The sequence below is a fragment of the Gopherus evgoodei genome, chromosome 10 (genome assembly GCF_007399415.2).
Source record: "Gopherus evgoodei ecotype Sinaloan lineage chromosome 10, rGopEvg1_v1.p, whole genome shotgun sequence".
NCBI classification, from domain to species: Eukaryota; Metazoa; Chordata; order Testudines; family Testudinidae; genus Gopherus; species Gopherus evgoodei.
The window spans coordinates 25,681,982-25,698,175 of NC_044331.1; the positions used below are offsets into that span (position 1 = coordinate 25,681,982).

Below are 16,194 nucleotides of genomic sequence, written 5' to 3' on the forward strand. Positions count from 1 at the left end.
GGTCAGAGTAAATAAGCTCCAGTGCAAATTTCCATACCACACCACTCTGCTTGACTTGCAGGGAACACAATGCTGGTTAGGACTGAACAAAACTCTTACATGAAGACATTTGGAACATACGCAAACCAAGTTTCAAATAGAAACATCTGCACCATAATATGTCTGTGTGTGCATGTGTACACACATAATACAAGGACTTAGGTGGAGGACTGGAGTGTGCTGTTAACAAACTGTTGTAGCTCATCTTTTGCGTTTTTTGATATTACAAGAACTCCAAGGAATTTTATCCTTGTATTACAGTCTCACATCCCACACTTCTGAAGCAAAAGGGTATACAGTCTTACTTTGCCTAATATTCTCACCAGTAGTGATAAATAACGAAGAATCACTAAATACATTTAAAAATTAAATGCCTGTACCAGTAAACAGATGTTTTAGTCTCATTCAGACCACAGAAAAACAAATAAAAGAGTAAGTCATGAGAAATCAAAATATTAGAAAGCTGTTTGAATAATGAAATGTGACAGGCAAATTAAAATCTAGATAAATAAATACAGCAAGTGAGATGTGATGTGCATTTGCCAAAACCAGGAATTAGAACCTACTCCTTGATCATTATTACCAATAAAGAAACAGTTGAAAGCTGTTCTCTGAAAGCTAAACTGCAATAAGAAAAAAAATATTGCAAACTATTTCAAAAATAACAAAAAGATGAGTGAGAAAGGGAGCAGCACAGCAGTCCAGAAGACAAACACTACATTTAAATGTTCAATATAAAACTGCTCTTGGTCTAAAAAGATTAAATATGCTTTATAGAGTGCAAGGGAAAAAGGGTTCTGTTACTGCCTTACTGTTTACTGGAAGAAGAGAGAGAATGCAACTTTTTTTTAAACACATTAGCATAACATTGCCTCCCTCATCAGATCAAAATGGACTTATTTCCCTTAAGAGGCTAAGAAAAGTTAAAACATAATTTAATATACAAGTGGAATAACTCAGTAAAATTATTAAAAATCCAAGCAAAATGCATCATCAATAAGAAGGGACTTAAGCAGGGAAAGAAAGTGATTACAACACCTCTGAAAAAAATGACCACAGCTGCTCAGGCCAGTAAGCAGGCATGCTGTTGCATTCGATAATTGCTCCAAGCAGCAATGCTTAATCTTAATCAACAACTATTTTCTAAAGGAATCCTCCACACATTAAAGCTGTAAAAGGTACAGCGGAATCTGTGCTAATGTCACTTGCCCCAACAGCCAAAAAAGTCTGTCCCCATGAGACATGCCACCACATTCATTTCAGGGTTAAAAGGTCACCTGTTGTAACAATGACACTAATTCCTTTCATGTCCTTAAAAACTATATTTTAATTCAGGAAATATTACATAAAAACCAACCTGGGTCCATACTGAGGTGTATTATCATAATGAAAGTAGTATCTGTAGATGTATTTATCCAAATCCTCAAACATCCTTTCATGGTCACTTTGGTACTCCTTCATGTCCTCAAGATAATCCTTAACATCACTAACAAAGTCCGTGAACAGCATCTGGTCATGTATAAAGATCCCATTATGGAAAAACTTATTGATGAAATTCTCTAGTTCTCTCCAGTGATGGAAACTGTCTACTTCTTGCTGCAAATATTTTTGCATTAACTGATTAAATTCTTCAGCCCTAATAGGGTCCAGTACTTTGTTAAACAGGCTAATAAATTCCTGATGAGCGCATTCAAAAATACCAGAACAGCCCTTTAGGACAGAGTGGCGTTTCCTGTTACATTCTGGGTTATTGATGCATTTCTGTGAATTAGTATCTTTTTCAAATGTAAAGTGAGTCGATCTTTCTTTTCTTCCTTCTCTGAATTCTTTTTTCATACTAGGCCCTCTATGGTGTGTATGCTTAGAAGGATTCTCATGAGTATTATATTCCCGATAAACTGTTTTACCTTTTTTGTTTGCCTCATATCTTTTAGAACCAGACTTCTTTTCATCAAAGATGTTTTTAGTTGTGTCTTTGAAGTGTCTAAATGTGGACTTCACAGAATCAGAGAATTTTTTCAGGTTTTCTTTCACTGCTTCTTTAGCCTGTTTAATCTTTTCTTTATGGTGTCTTACAAACTCTTTTGTGGAATTCTTCATGGCATCAAAAGTTTCTTTAACTGAGCCAAAAAATGATTCTTTGGACTTCTTTTTGGTCTTACTTGTTCCTTTACCATCTTTCTCTTGTCCTTTTTCATTAGTTTCCTGTTTTTCGGTTTGGTCCTTCACTTCAACATACAGTTTTTCCCACAAATCAGAACGTTGTTGTTCAAAGTTTAGCTTCTTTTCCAGCTCTATTAGTCTTCCCCGCAAAGTTTCTATTTCTTCGTTCTTTCTCAATGTATTGTCAGTGTCTGTGTTGTCGGATGTCTGATGAGAATTTAACTGCTCCAGTTCTTCTCTTAGAGCTTCAGTTATATGACGTTCTTTGTCTAGTTCTCTCCTCAACATTTGTGCTTCTGCAAAAAGAGTCTCCTTTTGCTTAAGAAAGTTGTGTATTTTTTGCTTTTCCTCTTCCAAATGTACCTTAAGTTTTTTATTTTCCATGACAACTGACTCTGTACTAGTACCTTTATCTTCTATGTTTCTAATTTGTTCTCTCAGTTTCCTTAACTCTTCCTGCAGCAAGTCCAAAGCTTTTTCTTCCCTCTCCAGAGATTCCCTTAAGTGCTGGTTTTCTGCCGTAAGACTTTTTTTCTGAGATTCAAATGATTTCTTTTCTACCTCAGTAGAGATCAGACATGTTGCAAGGTCTTGTTTTAGTGACTAAAACAAATAAAAAGGAACAAGCAAATTTATTAATCTTAAAATTCAAACAATTTAAGTTTGAAAAAGGTAAAAGATTAAAAATTCATAGCATCATCCAATTAGTCACAAAGCATGAGTGTGATTCTAGAACATACAGTACACTTAATAACAGTTCTAAACCACTTGCTATACTGGAATGACTATTCGTCAATCAAGTCTGGTATCCTGATTCTAGGAATGATCTATGCTTAAGGCTAAGATTTTGTCACGGTTATTTTTAGTAAAAGTCAACGGACAGGCCATGGGCAATAAACTAAAATTCACAGAACCCGTGACCTGGCCCTGATTTTTCACTAAAAATAACTGACAAAATGGGGAGGGAGAGGGATCTTGCCCCCACTGATGCTGCAGCTCTGGGGTCTCTGCTGCCACCCACGGCTGCTGGGAGCTGCAGGGTCCTCGGCTGACAGCTCCAGCCCCGTTCCCCCAGGGCTGAAGCAGAAAATGTCACAGAGGTCTCTGGAACTTCCATGACGTCCGTGACATAATCTTAGCCTTAAGTGCTTGATGCTTCAGAGGAAGGTGAAAACATCCACAATCTGTTTCAGGAAACCCAGACACCTATATATAACTCCATCTGGTATTGTGGTGCAAATTCTTCCTAACAAATGCAAGAATAAGCTCATATACTAAAGCATAATATTTTATTGGCTTTATCTTTGGATGCATAGTTAAGTTAAACATTATTTAAAAGATGTTTCATTTTGGCAATACTACTGGGGCCTCATTTTCAGGAAGTACAGAGTTCTAGACATTAAAAATGGAGGTTAGTCGTCTTCTAGTACCTGGAGTGCTTTAAGATGTGTGATCCCCATGGGTATTCATTGTGGATGCATTCAGTAGAAACTCAGAGTTATGAACACCTCAGAAATGGAGGTTGTTCATAACTTTGAACAAAATGTTATGGTGGCTCTTTCAAAAGTTTACAACTGAACGTTGACTTAATACAGCTTTGAAACTTTACTATGCAGAAGAAAAATGCTGCCTTCCCCTTCATTTTTCAGTAGTCTATTATTGTACTGTATTGTATTTGCTTTCTATTTTTTGTATCTACTGCTGCCTGATTCTGTATTTCCAGTTCCAAATGAGGTATGTGGTTGACTGACCAGTTCGTAACTCTGAGGTTGTACTGTAGGTTCTCCATTTGCCTGAGACCAGAAGATTTTTCAGTAGCGGTGTTTGGCTGCACCCACGCCCTATGCCACTGAGAACATAAGGGGCAGCTTAGGTGACTCCCAAGCAGTACTCACTGTGGAGGGGAAGCTGCAAGGAAGAATGCTACACCACAGATTCTAGGATTGGTGAACCAAAGGAGGTGTAATGCCTAGTAAAGATGTGAATTCAGTCCCAAGTAGCCACTCAACGGATTTCTGAGAGGGGAACTCCCTGCGAGGAAGCCACTGAGGCTGCTTGTGCTCTGGCTGAGTGGATCCTGACACTGAGGAGGAGGGCTTCCACAAGCTCACAGCATATGAGACTAAACCCCAAAATCCATTTCAAGAGTCTTTGCAAGGAAATTGCCTCTCCTTTCATTCTTTCAGAGATGGATATAAATAGCCTCAGGGACTTTCTAAAAGGCTTTGTCCTTTGTAAACAGAAAGTTAACGCTCTCCAGCCATCCAAAGAGTATATCCTCTGATGCTTCCGAGGGGGCTCACAGGGCCTTTGATGACAGAAGGACTGAGAGGCAGGGCAGCGTTTGCAAAGGAGCAGCCTGGAATTTTTCCTCTGGGTTGCTGGGGTATATATCACAAAGGAGCAGAGAGTTGGAAATCCAGGCCTCCACTCTTTAGCAGTTCTGATGAAATACTGTCACGTCTCAGGCACATGGAGTACATATGCACCCATAGTGAATACCCATAAGGACCATCACTCAAAGAATAATCAATATCTTGAAGTCAACTTCAACCAATAGGCAGACATTACAGATCATAGAGGTTAATGTCCTTGCAAGAAGAACGACAACTTACAAGCAGATTGCTGAATTCTGCATCAGCTTCCATGTCTGGATGGATTTAAAATTTAATCCCATGCAAAACACACTACAGTACTCTGTCAGGGTGACCAAGGGATAAATAACTTCAAGGTCTACATCCAAAAAATTGTTCACAATTTTATGGCTGTGTGATAATGAAAAAGAGTCAGCCTAGTTGTTGCTGCTATCTGTGCTTCTAATAGATGTAAGGAGTCTAGCCACATCCCCAGGATGTAAATGCAATTGGCAAATGGCTCAAAGGGGCCAATATTATTCCGACCATGTCTTCTGGTTACTTTCCTCATCCACCTGGTCAAGAGATGCTAGAGTAGGGAATAAGGAAATCAAACCCTGCTCTCACCTTATCCAAAACAGGGTGAGGAATTAAAAATGGCACTGTATGATGCCATGTTTATTGTGTCTCACTGATTCCATTACAGGTTTGCTCAGTTTACAAATAAAATGTAGAGCTGTTAACTTTACAAAAAAACGTAGCCCAACTGGGCTCTTAGAGCCCACCTTATTTCTGTTCCATGCATCATTACGTGTAATCAATATACTGCTAACTGAATTCTTCCCTCTGTGATTCCTGTTACTTCAAAAAGCTATCTTACTCTTAAAATTTGATCAAATTACAAAGTTTTTGGTAATAGGTTAAAAAAAACCTTTTTTCAGTTTATAATAATGTTATGTATGAATTTAAGAGACTTTCTGAAGAAAAATATTTATTATATATGCGTACTGTTGAGACGTAAATTAAAAGTCAAATAAAAGTCCAATAAAAAATATAGCTGAGTTATCTGTAGAAAAGAGTGGATTCCATTGTTCTTAGGGATAAAGCATTCTCCCAACATATAGAAATAACAGATTCAACACTAATGTAAGGTACACGCCCCTAATGGGGAGGTAATATTCCCCAATGAATTGTAATGAAAAGATCACACCTACCCCCACCTTATAGTCTGCTTTAACTCCTTGCTCTCGTTGGCATTGGAAAAGGTCATCTTTCATACCATTTAGTTCATCTTCATGTGTCTTTTCTACCAATTGTTGACGTTTTTGGATTTGAATTGTACCTACAAAGACAAAACTGTTAGGCCATTTCCATCTCTAACTACTGAGAGTCAAACTATCAGATGATATCTTTAGTTTCCTGGCAAATGAAGGAACATTCTGATACTGTATTTCACTGTTCTGTTCTGTCTAGTTTTATAATTGTATAGTCTTATAATTGTTATATACTTATTTTGTTGTTTGCAGCAACAATTTCAAACACATCAGTACAAGTAACTTTGCTCTACTTATGTGTTTGGATAAAAGCAAACATTTTTAATGCTAAACAGATGGAATGATGTTAACTAGAAAATATCTATATTTAAATATAATCACCCAGAAGCTATGCAAAAAATGTTACATGTACATTTTAGTAAAATGAAAAACTGACACAATAAAAGAAATTAAACAAATCCACTTTACATGTTTTGAAATTATAGCTTCACATTGTCAAGCAATGATATATTAATAATTACCTGGATATTTGCATGCTATATTAACATTCATGCAAAACAACCCCCACAAAAAAGTAAACCAAACACCCTCTACACACAATTCTTAAACAGATTATAAAGCAAACTGAATAGCTTTACATAAGACCCAATCTTGCAATCCTTACTTGCAAAAGCAAAGGCGACAGAATTGAGCACATGCTCATTAAATATCCATCCTCCCATCATTCAAGTGTCTGACAGATGTTACTTTTTCCCCATGTTTTTCCAATATATGTCTTCACTCTTACTAGCTACAAATTCACTATTAAGTAATATAATATTTTCTTTAGTAATTATCATTCTCCTGCACTCTTTTACCTGAAAGTTGCAATGCACATACAAAATACAGAATTTGTGCATGTTGGCTTTGATGCTAGCTTAGTTATTAAATAAAAAGTCCAAAGGACAATATTAGGGTTTTTTTTTTAATCTCTAATTTTAATTTCTTCTGCATTGGATCCACTATTTTGGACCGAAGTAACTAAGTATGGGATATTTCTGTCCAATCCAGTGGAATGCATGTAGAGTTCCTTTTTTGAAACAAAGCTCCTCCTTTCATGTTTTATTATTATTACAATTTAAAGAACTATTGAGGTAATTGTTGTGACATTTTAGCCTCATTTAACATTCTCCCATGTCCTGACTTAAAGATAAGAGAATCCTATCTTAAACCAAGCATATACAGAATACTCCTCCTCTCCCAGTATGAATTTATTAGTGTTGTTCAGAACAACTGCTTCATTCTAGGAGAAACTACAATTGCAAGAAAACTAGTTTTGCCACTCTCTTGTGTTAGCTCCACTTCTCTAGAAATTATAATTCAGGCGGAGTAGATAGTAGTGGCCACAAAGAACAAGTAATAAAACAGTGAACAAGCACAAAATCAGTCAACTTCAAACAGAGAATTGACTATGTGTCTAGAAACAAAAGTGAGCCTCTAAAACTACAATTAACCTGACGTTAAAAGGATGTTGTGAAGTGCTGCTCTCCAGTCCAAATGCTTAAGTCCTGGAAAATATCAAGAGAACATCACTTCCCAGAGAAAAGGAATCCCTTGTAAAAACCTTTTCAGAGTGAGCAAAACAGTAAACATTTCCCCCTCTGTGGAGGCAGAACACTGCCGAAGGAGTGGTTGAGTTAAACTATGTGAGCATGAGAAGCCTTCACTTTCAAACAATAGCCTCAGTTCTGCTGGATTAGAGAAAAATATGTCATTAATGACAACTTCTATCTAAAGCGATGGATTCAATGAGGGAAAAAAATATTTGAAAATATGGTCTTTACTATACAAATAAAAATAATAATAATAGTCAGTGCTTTTTATCCATACATCTCAAAGTGCTTTATAAAGGTAAGTAAATATCTTAATCCCCATTTTATGGCTGGAGAAACCGAAGAAGAGTGGTATGAATTGACTTGACCAAGCTTTGAAATCAGAAGGCTGGCTCAGACTGGAAAGGAACTCAGGCTTCCACTGGACCACACTGCCTCAACCATACCAATAGACACTATACATTTGTTTTCCTGTTAAATAGCTGAAAAGGCCTGCAAGCTCTACGCAGAAGTATTTTATACGACTGAGTTACTAGTCATATAATCTTGAACATAGTAGTAATTGTGAAGCCTTGATTACACAACCATATATATTTTTTAAATCAATCTGATTGCAAGCACAGCATCCTCCACATGGCACTCACTATTTCTTACCTTCACGTTTACCTAAGAACAAAAAAAAAATATGTTCAAGGGTAAATTAATTTTCAAAGGTTTATACTAAATGTAAAAATTTAAGTAGCTCTAATCAAAATCAAATCCAATAAAAAAAGATAACATATATTCCCATTTTGAAACCGAATTATTTTAGTGTGGCATCATATTTTCATAACAGACTGTAAATATCATACAATGAATATAAAAGTCTTCATTACTCCATTATTTAATATTTATATTAATAGCACCCAAAAGCCATGACCAGGATTGGGTCTCCATTGTGTTAGGCAGATATGAAAAGCTGTTGAGCTCTGCACTTAGCTATTTTGTTAACACAGGTAGTTACCATCTATTCTGTTGTTCCTCTACTGCTCAGGTGTGAAATCGGACAGAAAAGAATCAACCTTAGCCACTGTACTAAGAAGCCAGAGAGAAGCTGCCGCTGCACTGGATTCCATCAATACACTGAGAAATTGCTTTGAGAGTTTGGTACATTTTCAAGTGCTACTTAATATTTGTCTTCCAAACAAAAGGTAAAAGGGGAGAGAGATTCTGAATTGTTCAATGAAAGTATACAGTGTCTAGTTCTCTCATTCAGCAACTGAGGAATCACTGGATGAAGGCCAGAAATGTCTTCCAGTATCTTGCCAGCAACAATAAGGGTTACCACAAGACTAACAATAGGGAAGTAAAGGATTAAAAAGGTGAATAAATCCAAAGTATTACTACTAATAAGCAGGGATCCTAGTTTTCCATGATAAAAACAAATTCTCTGATACAAAAAAACATAAAAATCCACTTTTTTCCATGATTAAAATGAAATGCTGAACTTTAATTTCCCTCACCACAATATATATAGTTATCAGTTGAACAAAGTTTTATTAATATATTTACAATTTTTAAGATGACAGTTGGAGCCCCGCCACCTCCTGGGGCTGACAGACAGGGCCCTGTTCGTTCTTTTAATTATCTAAATTTCTGATTATCTGATCTGGCCCCGGTCCCAATTAGATCAGATAATTGGGGTTGCACGTTATGTGATTTTATTTTTTCACAAAATGTAAAAACTAAAGATTCTCTGTAAAAATGCAAATTCTGCGTTTTTCAGTGTCAAACGGATTTCTAGGATCGCTGCTAATAATTTTAGGGTGACCAGACAGCATGTGTGAAAAATCAGGACCGGGGGTGGGGGATAATAGAAGCCTATATAAGAAAAAGACCCAAAAATCGTGACTGTCCCTGTAAAATCGGGACATCTGGTCACCCTAAATTAGTCAAGTAAATGTACACGGTGCTTTATGAACAGAGCAAGACATTTCCTTTCTGCAAGATCTAACAAGATAAAAGATAAAAGAAGAAAGAAGAACAGCTACTGTAAGGATAAGGTAGAGACCTTCAAAGTTATATTAATATGATTTATATTTAACAGTGTCATAAGCTTGTATCATATGAGTTAAGAAAGTACTGGACAAAACATTTAGGAATCAAAGTTACTTGTTAGTAAAATCTGCACTTCTGAAGGAATAATGGAAAAAAAACACTGAGGAGCCTATGACATGAATAAATATGTTGAATGAAAAATCTGAATCACAATATACTGGTAAGTCAAATTTACATTTTGTACACCAGCTGTCTATTATGTTATTCAACTCAAATTTCACGTACTTACCATAGAAATGTCCAAATCCCATGCTGATTGCTATCACCAAAGCTAGTATAATGCATCTGTTCAGGCCGCTACTGAATTGGCGTTTCTGTTGCTGTTCTTTGGGAGGTTCAGTTTCCTGTTCATTAGGTGCCCCGCCCTCAGATTCAGAGTTCGAGACAAGCCTCTTCTTTGCACGCCGTCTTCTCAGTGTGGGACTGGATCGATTGCTTGTTTCGTCACTACTTGATTCATCATCACTGGGCTGAGGTGGAAAAACTGAAAAGTGAACACAACTCTATAACAAAAGAATTATGAAACATCTGCAATTTTCTGGACTATATTGGAGCTAATTAAAAATTTATCTGCCATACCCACTAGAAGTATATTTTGGCAGTTAGAGTAGGAAAACACAGTACATCATTTACTGCATAAACTGTCATATAGAAAAAGCTCCTTTTTTATTTAGAATGCCATCTTTGACTAAAATCTCCATTTTAGGGAAACAAGTAAAGAATCAAGACACCGCCGTGGTAAAAACAAGGTCTGTTTCATCTTACAGCCTGACAGTTCCCAAGCCTGACAATTCTATTTATTAGAAAGTTTTACATTCCTAGGCCAATTGTACCTTTTAAAACAAAACAATGGAATATGATTATAAAAGTTAGAAAGTGAGAAATTTCATTTCCATTCCCATTGCACATTCTTGTGAAACGTGAAAAAACCTGAACTGTTGAATATATAACTCTCTCATATATAAAAACTGCTTACTGCAAAAGAACAGAAGCTGCTAGCACAGAGGTCTACCAAAAAATAACACATGCTAGTTGATACGGTTCTATTATAGTCTCTAAAGCAATGCACTCAACCCTCTACATCCAAAGACCACTTCATGGAAACACTTGCAGACACAGGAGCTGAATATTTAGTATATAAAAAATATGCAGATTATAAAGTACTTATTAAAACAAATAGCTTTCTATTCCAGCAATTTTATTTAATTTTTTTCACTTACTTTGAACAGTTATCATACCTCCCTACCACAATCTTTTCACATTTCCCCAAAAAAAGCCACTTTTCAACCACTACTGCATAGGAAAGGAAAAGGGTCAACAATCGGATCTGTGTAACCATAGATCAGAGGTAGCAGGTGAAAGAACCCCAGAGTTCTAAGGGCATACAAGGTATGGAGCCCCACAAAGATTGTTTTATCCAGCACCATGGAATCAAAATACTTGCTGCCAATCACACGTTTTGCCACCAAGATTTGAGGAGACAGGATTTGTAATGAGAGAAATGTTATCAGAGGACAGCAACTGTTTAAGTCTTTTTGCACGTATACAGTACTAGATTTTATCATTTGTCTACTACATATGTGTGACAGTACCTCCCATAAGGCTCTATGGAAATATGCTTAGAATGTGTTTTATGCTACTATGCCATGTAACATATCTCCGTAAAGGTTATGATCTACTAAATGTATTAATCCTATTTGCATGCATGTATCATTTTTGTATTTGACGTTATGAATGTTGGCCATGTACTGGCTTGATTTCTAAATAACCTTAGTAGAGCATTTGGTCAGTTCCTGGAGAAAGAAGTGTTGAAATGAAGTACCTAATCAAGAAACACTTAAAGGACAATGGATCTTGGAATGCTCCAATTCACATAAGAAGTCTAGTTGAGGACATTCAAGGTAGCATGTAAACAATGGATGCTAGCTGTAAAAACTGTGAGTCATGCATGGACATGTGACTTGCCCAGGTGACTCCTAAACTCCATCTTGGAGCTGGACTTTGCATAGGAGTGAGGAGGGAGTCTCCACCCACAAGAGAAAGTCTATTTAAACCCCTGGGAGACCACTCCATTTTGTCTTCAGAAGGCTAAAAAGAGAGTCTCTCCACTCCCCAGGATACTTGGAAGAAACTGGAACAAAGGGCAGTGACTGCAAGGGGTGTGAGTGATTTCTGGACCCAGGCTAAAAGGAGATTAGTCTGTAAAAGGGAGCATTCCGGAACTGGTGAGGATCTTATCTGTATTCAGTTTGATTAGACATAGATTTGCGCATTTTATTTTATTTTGCTTGGTGACTTACTTTGTTCTGTCTGTTACTACTTGGAACCACTTAAATCCTACTTTCTGTATTAATTAATAACTAAAAAGTGATTTTATTAAACTCAGAGTATATATTAATACCTGGGGGTATTAATTAATACCTGTGCATATCTCTCTATCAGTGTTATAGAAGGCGAACAATTTATGAGTTTACCCTGCATAAGCTTTATACAGGATAAAACGGATTTATTTGGGTTTAGACCCCCATTAGCAGTTGGACATCTGCGTGTTAAAGACAGGAACACTTCTGTGAGCTGTTTTCAGGTAAACCTGCAGCTTTGGGGCAAGTAATTCAGACTCTGGGTCTGCACTGGAACAGACGGGCGTGTCTGGCTCAGCAAGACAGGGTGCTGGGGTCCTAAGCTGGCAGGGAAAGCAGGAGTAGAAGTAGTCTTAGCACATCAGGTGGCAGCTCCCAAGGGGGTCCTGTGATCTAACTCGTCACAGTGTGCATAAGCATAAACATTTACTGCCTCTTGTCAGAATACCATTGACAACAAGATGCAAGTATCTCTGTAGCTCTTCTTCTGGTTAAACAAACAGGTGTTGGAATTAAGGCCAAAAATATAAAAGTCTAATTAAAATATCTTTCTGGGGCTAATATGAGTCAACATATATAATTTCACAACTGTAACAACCACACAATTAAGCAAAAACATGCAAATCTCATTGAATAGACAAGAATGCCAAGCTATGACAGCAATAATCAGACCAAGCATTATAATTTAAGTTTCCTCACTGAAAATAAAACCCAAACCTAATTTTTCAGATTTAAAGAGCAGGGCCAATCACGCCTACCCTGAGGCAGATTACAAAATACTAATATCTGGAATACTAAGATATACTATTTTGGACTTCCATGGAAAAGTAGCATGTTAGATTGTGAAAGAGAATTTTCCCATTAGATAATGTTTTCACCCCTCTTTAATACATTCTGGTTTATATCCCTGACTGAGCAATTTTTATATGCATGGGTAGGAAAACAGGAATTTAAATTCAGTTCAACCATGTAGGCAGCTTATCTTGAAGTGCAGACACTTTCAAATCAATTTAAATTTAATAAAGAAGGTCTTTTATAGAATGGATCATTTCAGTAGATATGCACTTCAACAACTGAGGACAGGGAAAGCAAGCATTCAGAAATGGCTCAATCAGGAGAGAAAAAGTATTTGAACTAGAATTCAGTGTGGAGCTCAGACACAAATGCACATGTTCTGTATGTACACACTTACAAAAGGAATATTTCACAAGATAATAAATGGCTAGAAAAATAATACTTAGTATTTTCAAGGTTGGTTCAGCTAGCAGAGGAAGCTTACATATGTGGAAAATAAACTGTTCACAGAAATAATGTACTCGTAGGGTATATCTACACAGCAACTAGACACTCACAGCTGGCCCATGCCAGCCGACCTGGACTGGGATCAGGCTGCAGTGCACGCTTCCTACTCCAGCTGGAGCCCAAGCTCGGGAACCCTGTAACACTTGAAGATACTTAAAACACCAACAAAAACACTTAATGGCAAATTTTCAAAAGCACTACCCTCAGATAAGAATGACACCTTCCTACAATAGCTATGAGGATTCAGTACAGTGTCATACTGCAAAATACCCACAGAAAGATAGTGGATAAAGTCTGATCCTTAAAGGAAATCCTAAATATCATTTTCTGATTATGATCATAATGGCCAGATCTATATTAGAAACTTTTGACAGCACAGTAATGTCAACACTAGGCTGATTTTTTTGTGACATTTCTGTACTGGCTAAAGCCCTAGTGTTTTTTTACCAGCATACAAATGCTTTTGTGGCTATGCCTTATTTCACACAGGAAACCAGTATAAGCTATACTGACTAAAGTCCTTTTTTAGCCAGCATAAGCTGTGTCTACATTAGAGGGTTTGCTGATATACCTATACTGGCAAGCATCTTCTAATATATACTTGACCTAAGTCCCTGACTTGGGGAAGCCAGTTGTCCTGACTGCTCACAGCATAAAACTCAGCCAGAGTTTAGACAAGCAAATGAAGAGTTCACACTTGGAGGCCATATATTACCATTAATGTAAAGAAAAAAGGTAGAATTTCTTCATGCCAACTGCTAAAATTACAAATGGCTTTCCAAACAATGCAAACATGCTCAACACACTTTTTACTACAGTGCACAATCAATTTAATGCACTGTTTGAAATCATTTAAATTAAACATGGAAGAACGTCTCTCTATGGCTATGGATACATTTGGACTCCAACAGCAGCCATCCAACTAACTGGTTATGCAAATATATTAAAATATTGCTTTTATTGATGCTCATTCCAAATTAAGATACAGTCTATTTTTTGAAAAGCAAATCAGTCAAATAGAGCCTAAAAGCTTAGCTAAAATCTGTAATAAAGACGGGTTTTGAGCACCTGTTTGGAACATTACCACTATAACAGCAAGTCAGGTAGGCATTAATACTTTAAAAGCACTCCATGCTAGGCACAAGCAGTCAACTTTATACAAGCTGATCAAATGTAGTCACACCACCTTGGAAAGGAAGGCTGCCAGACACATGCTCTTTCAGGTCATCACCCCATCCCCTTACACATTCTGGAATCTTCCTCAGCTTCTCCCACCAACCTTCTTTTGTATATCAAAACAGAAGAAAGATTTTAGAATTTATCCATAAAAGGAAAAAATCAAGATAACAGATCATAAAATCAGATAATGTGGAAGATTTAAAAAAGTTGATGACACCTTTATTAATAACAGTCACAAATGGGTCAGATTTTGACACTGGGCTGTTTGTCAATCTTTTGATGCATATGGACATTTATAAGCACAAAGATATGGCATATATGTATCTACTCAGTACACATTCTCTGCTCCCAAGTTAAAGCAGTGATTTTGAAAGTTGTTCCTTCTCGTATGTTACTATCCAAATTACAGCTTAATACTAAGAAGGGGATACAGCTTTGAACAGAGTTGCCAGGTTTCTGGTTTTTGACTGGAACACCCAGTCAAAAAGGGACCCTGGTGGCTCCAGTCAGCACTGCTGACCAGACCACTAAAAGTCAGATCGGTGACGCAGCGCGGCTAAGGCAGGCTCCCTGCTTGCCCTGGCTCCACGTGGCTCCCAGAAGCAGCCAGCATGTCCGGCTCCTAATAAATAAAAAAATAATAATTGGAGATATACCAATCTCCTAGAACTGGAAGGGACCTTGAAAGGTCATCGAGTCCAGCCCCCTGCCTTCAGTAGCAGGACCAATTTTTGCCCCAGATTCCTAAGTGGCCCCCTCAAGGACTGAACTCACAACCGTGGGTTTAGCAGGCCAATGCTCAAACCACTGAGCTATCCCTCCCCTAAAATGAAGCATTATCCAGGGGCTCCACACACTGCCCCCACCTCAAGCACCAGCTCTGCAACTCCCATTGGTTGGGAACCCACATACCCAGCCAGAGCCTGCACACACACCCCAAACTCCCTACCCTAGCCCTGAGCCCCTTCCTGCACTCTGAACCCCTCAGCCCCAGCCTGATGATCCCTCCTGCACCCCAAGTCCCTGCCCCTGCCTGGTGAAAGTGAATGAGGGTGGGGGAAAGCAAGTGACTGAGGAAGGGGGGATGGAGTGAGCAGCAGCACAGCCTCGGAGAAGGGGTGGGGCAGAGCAAGGGTTTTTCGGTTTTGTGCCATTACAAAGTTGGCAACCCTAACCTAAATCATAGAATATTAGGGTTTGAAGGGACCTCAGGAGGTCATCTAGTCCAACCCCCTGCTCAAAGCAAGACCAATCCCCAGACAGCTTTTTACTCCCGTTCCCTGAATGGTCCCCTCAAGAACTGAACTCATAACCTTGGGTTTAGCAAACCACTGAGCTATCCCTCCCCCTAACTTGGAAGCAGTATAAATGTGTGTTATGACAGGGAATGAGTAAGAGAAGAGGCAGTAAGAGAATGCAACACAAGTAAGCAGGATAATGGAGCAAGAAGGAAGCACATGAAACTAGAGAAAAAGGTAGTCAGGGAGAAGATAAATGTAAGAAAAACCCCAAACTTCGCTGTAGTTTCATACCCTTCTTCCTACATATCATGCTGTGTGACATTTGTACAAATTAATAAGAGCTTCAACTCCTCTACAAGATATTATACATAGTGCAGTATAAGGGGCAAAAGAGTCCACTTGTGGCATGACATTGTTATTAGTATTTTATGCCCCAAACATCAACATATGATACTTAATTGGTTACTGAGATATAATTCCATCTATCTCAGCTCTTTGGCAAATGAACACATTTCCAAAAGGAAATATAAAAGATTTCTAAGTAAGAAATCTGAAGCATGAAAGGTAAAAAAAAAAAATCATATAAATCCTCT

General features: G+C 37.7%; 1 protein-coding gene across 11 annotated transcripts in view; it reads right to left on the reverse strand.

Annotated features, from left to right (window-relative positions):
* Positions 1-16,194, reverse strand: part of CCPG1 (cell cycle progression 1) — a 60,190-nt gene that overhangs the window by 925 nt on the left and 43,071 nt on the right. For 5 of the 11 annotated variants that reach the window (XM_030576726.1, XM_030576727.1, XM_030576728.1 and 2 more), the window contains 5 exons: positions 14,368-14,463; positions 9,749-10,003; positions 8,077-8,088; positions 5,771-5,898; positions 1,397-2,805 (listed from right to left, as the gene is read on the reverse strand). In XM_030576726.1, coding sequence (XP_030432586.1) covers positions 1,397-2,805; positions 5,771-5,898; positions 8,077-8,088; positions 9,749-10,003; positions 14,368-14,463 — 1,900 coding nt within the window. The remainder of the gene's footprint in view (positions 1-1,396; positions 2,806-5,770; positions 5,899-8,076; positions 8,089-9,748; positions 10,004-14,367; positions 14,464-16,194) is intronic. The other 6 variants (XM_030576723.1, XM_030576725.1, XM_030576724.1 and 3 more) reach the window with 6 other exon arrangements.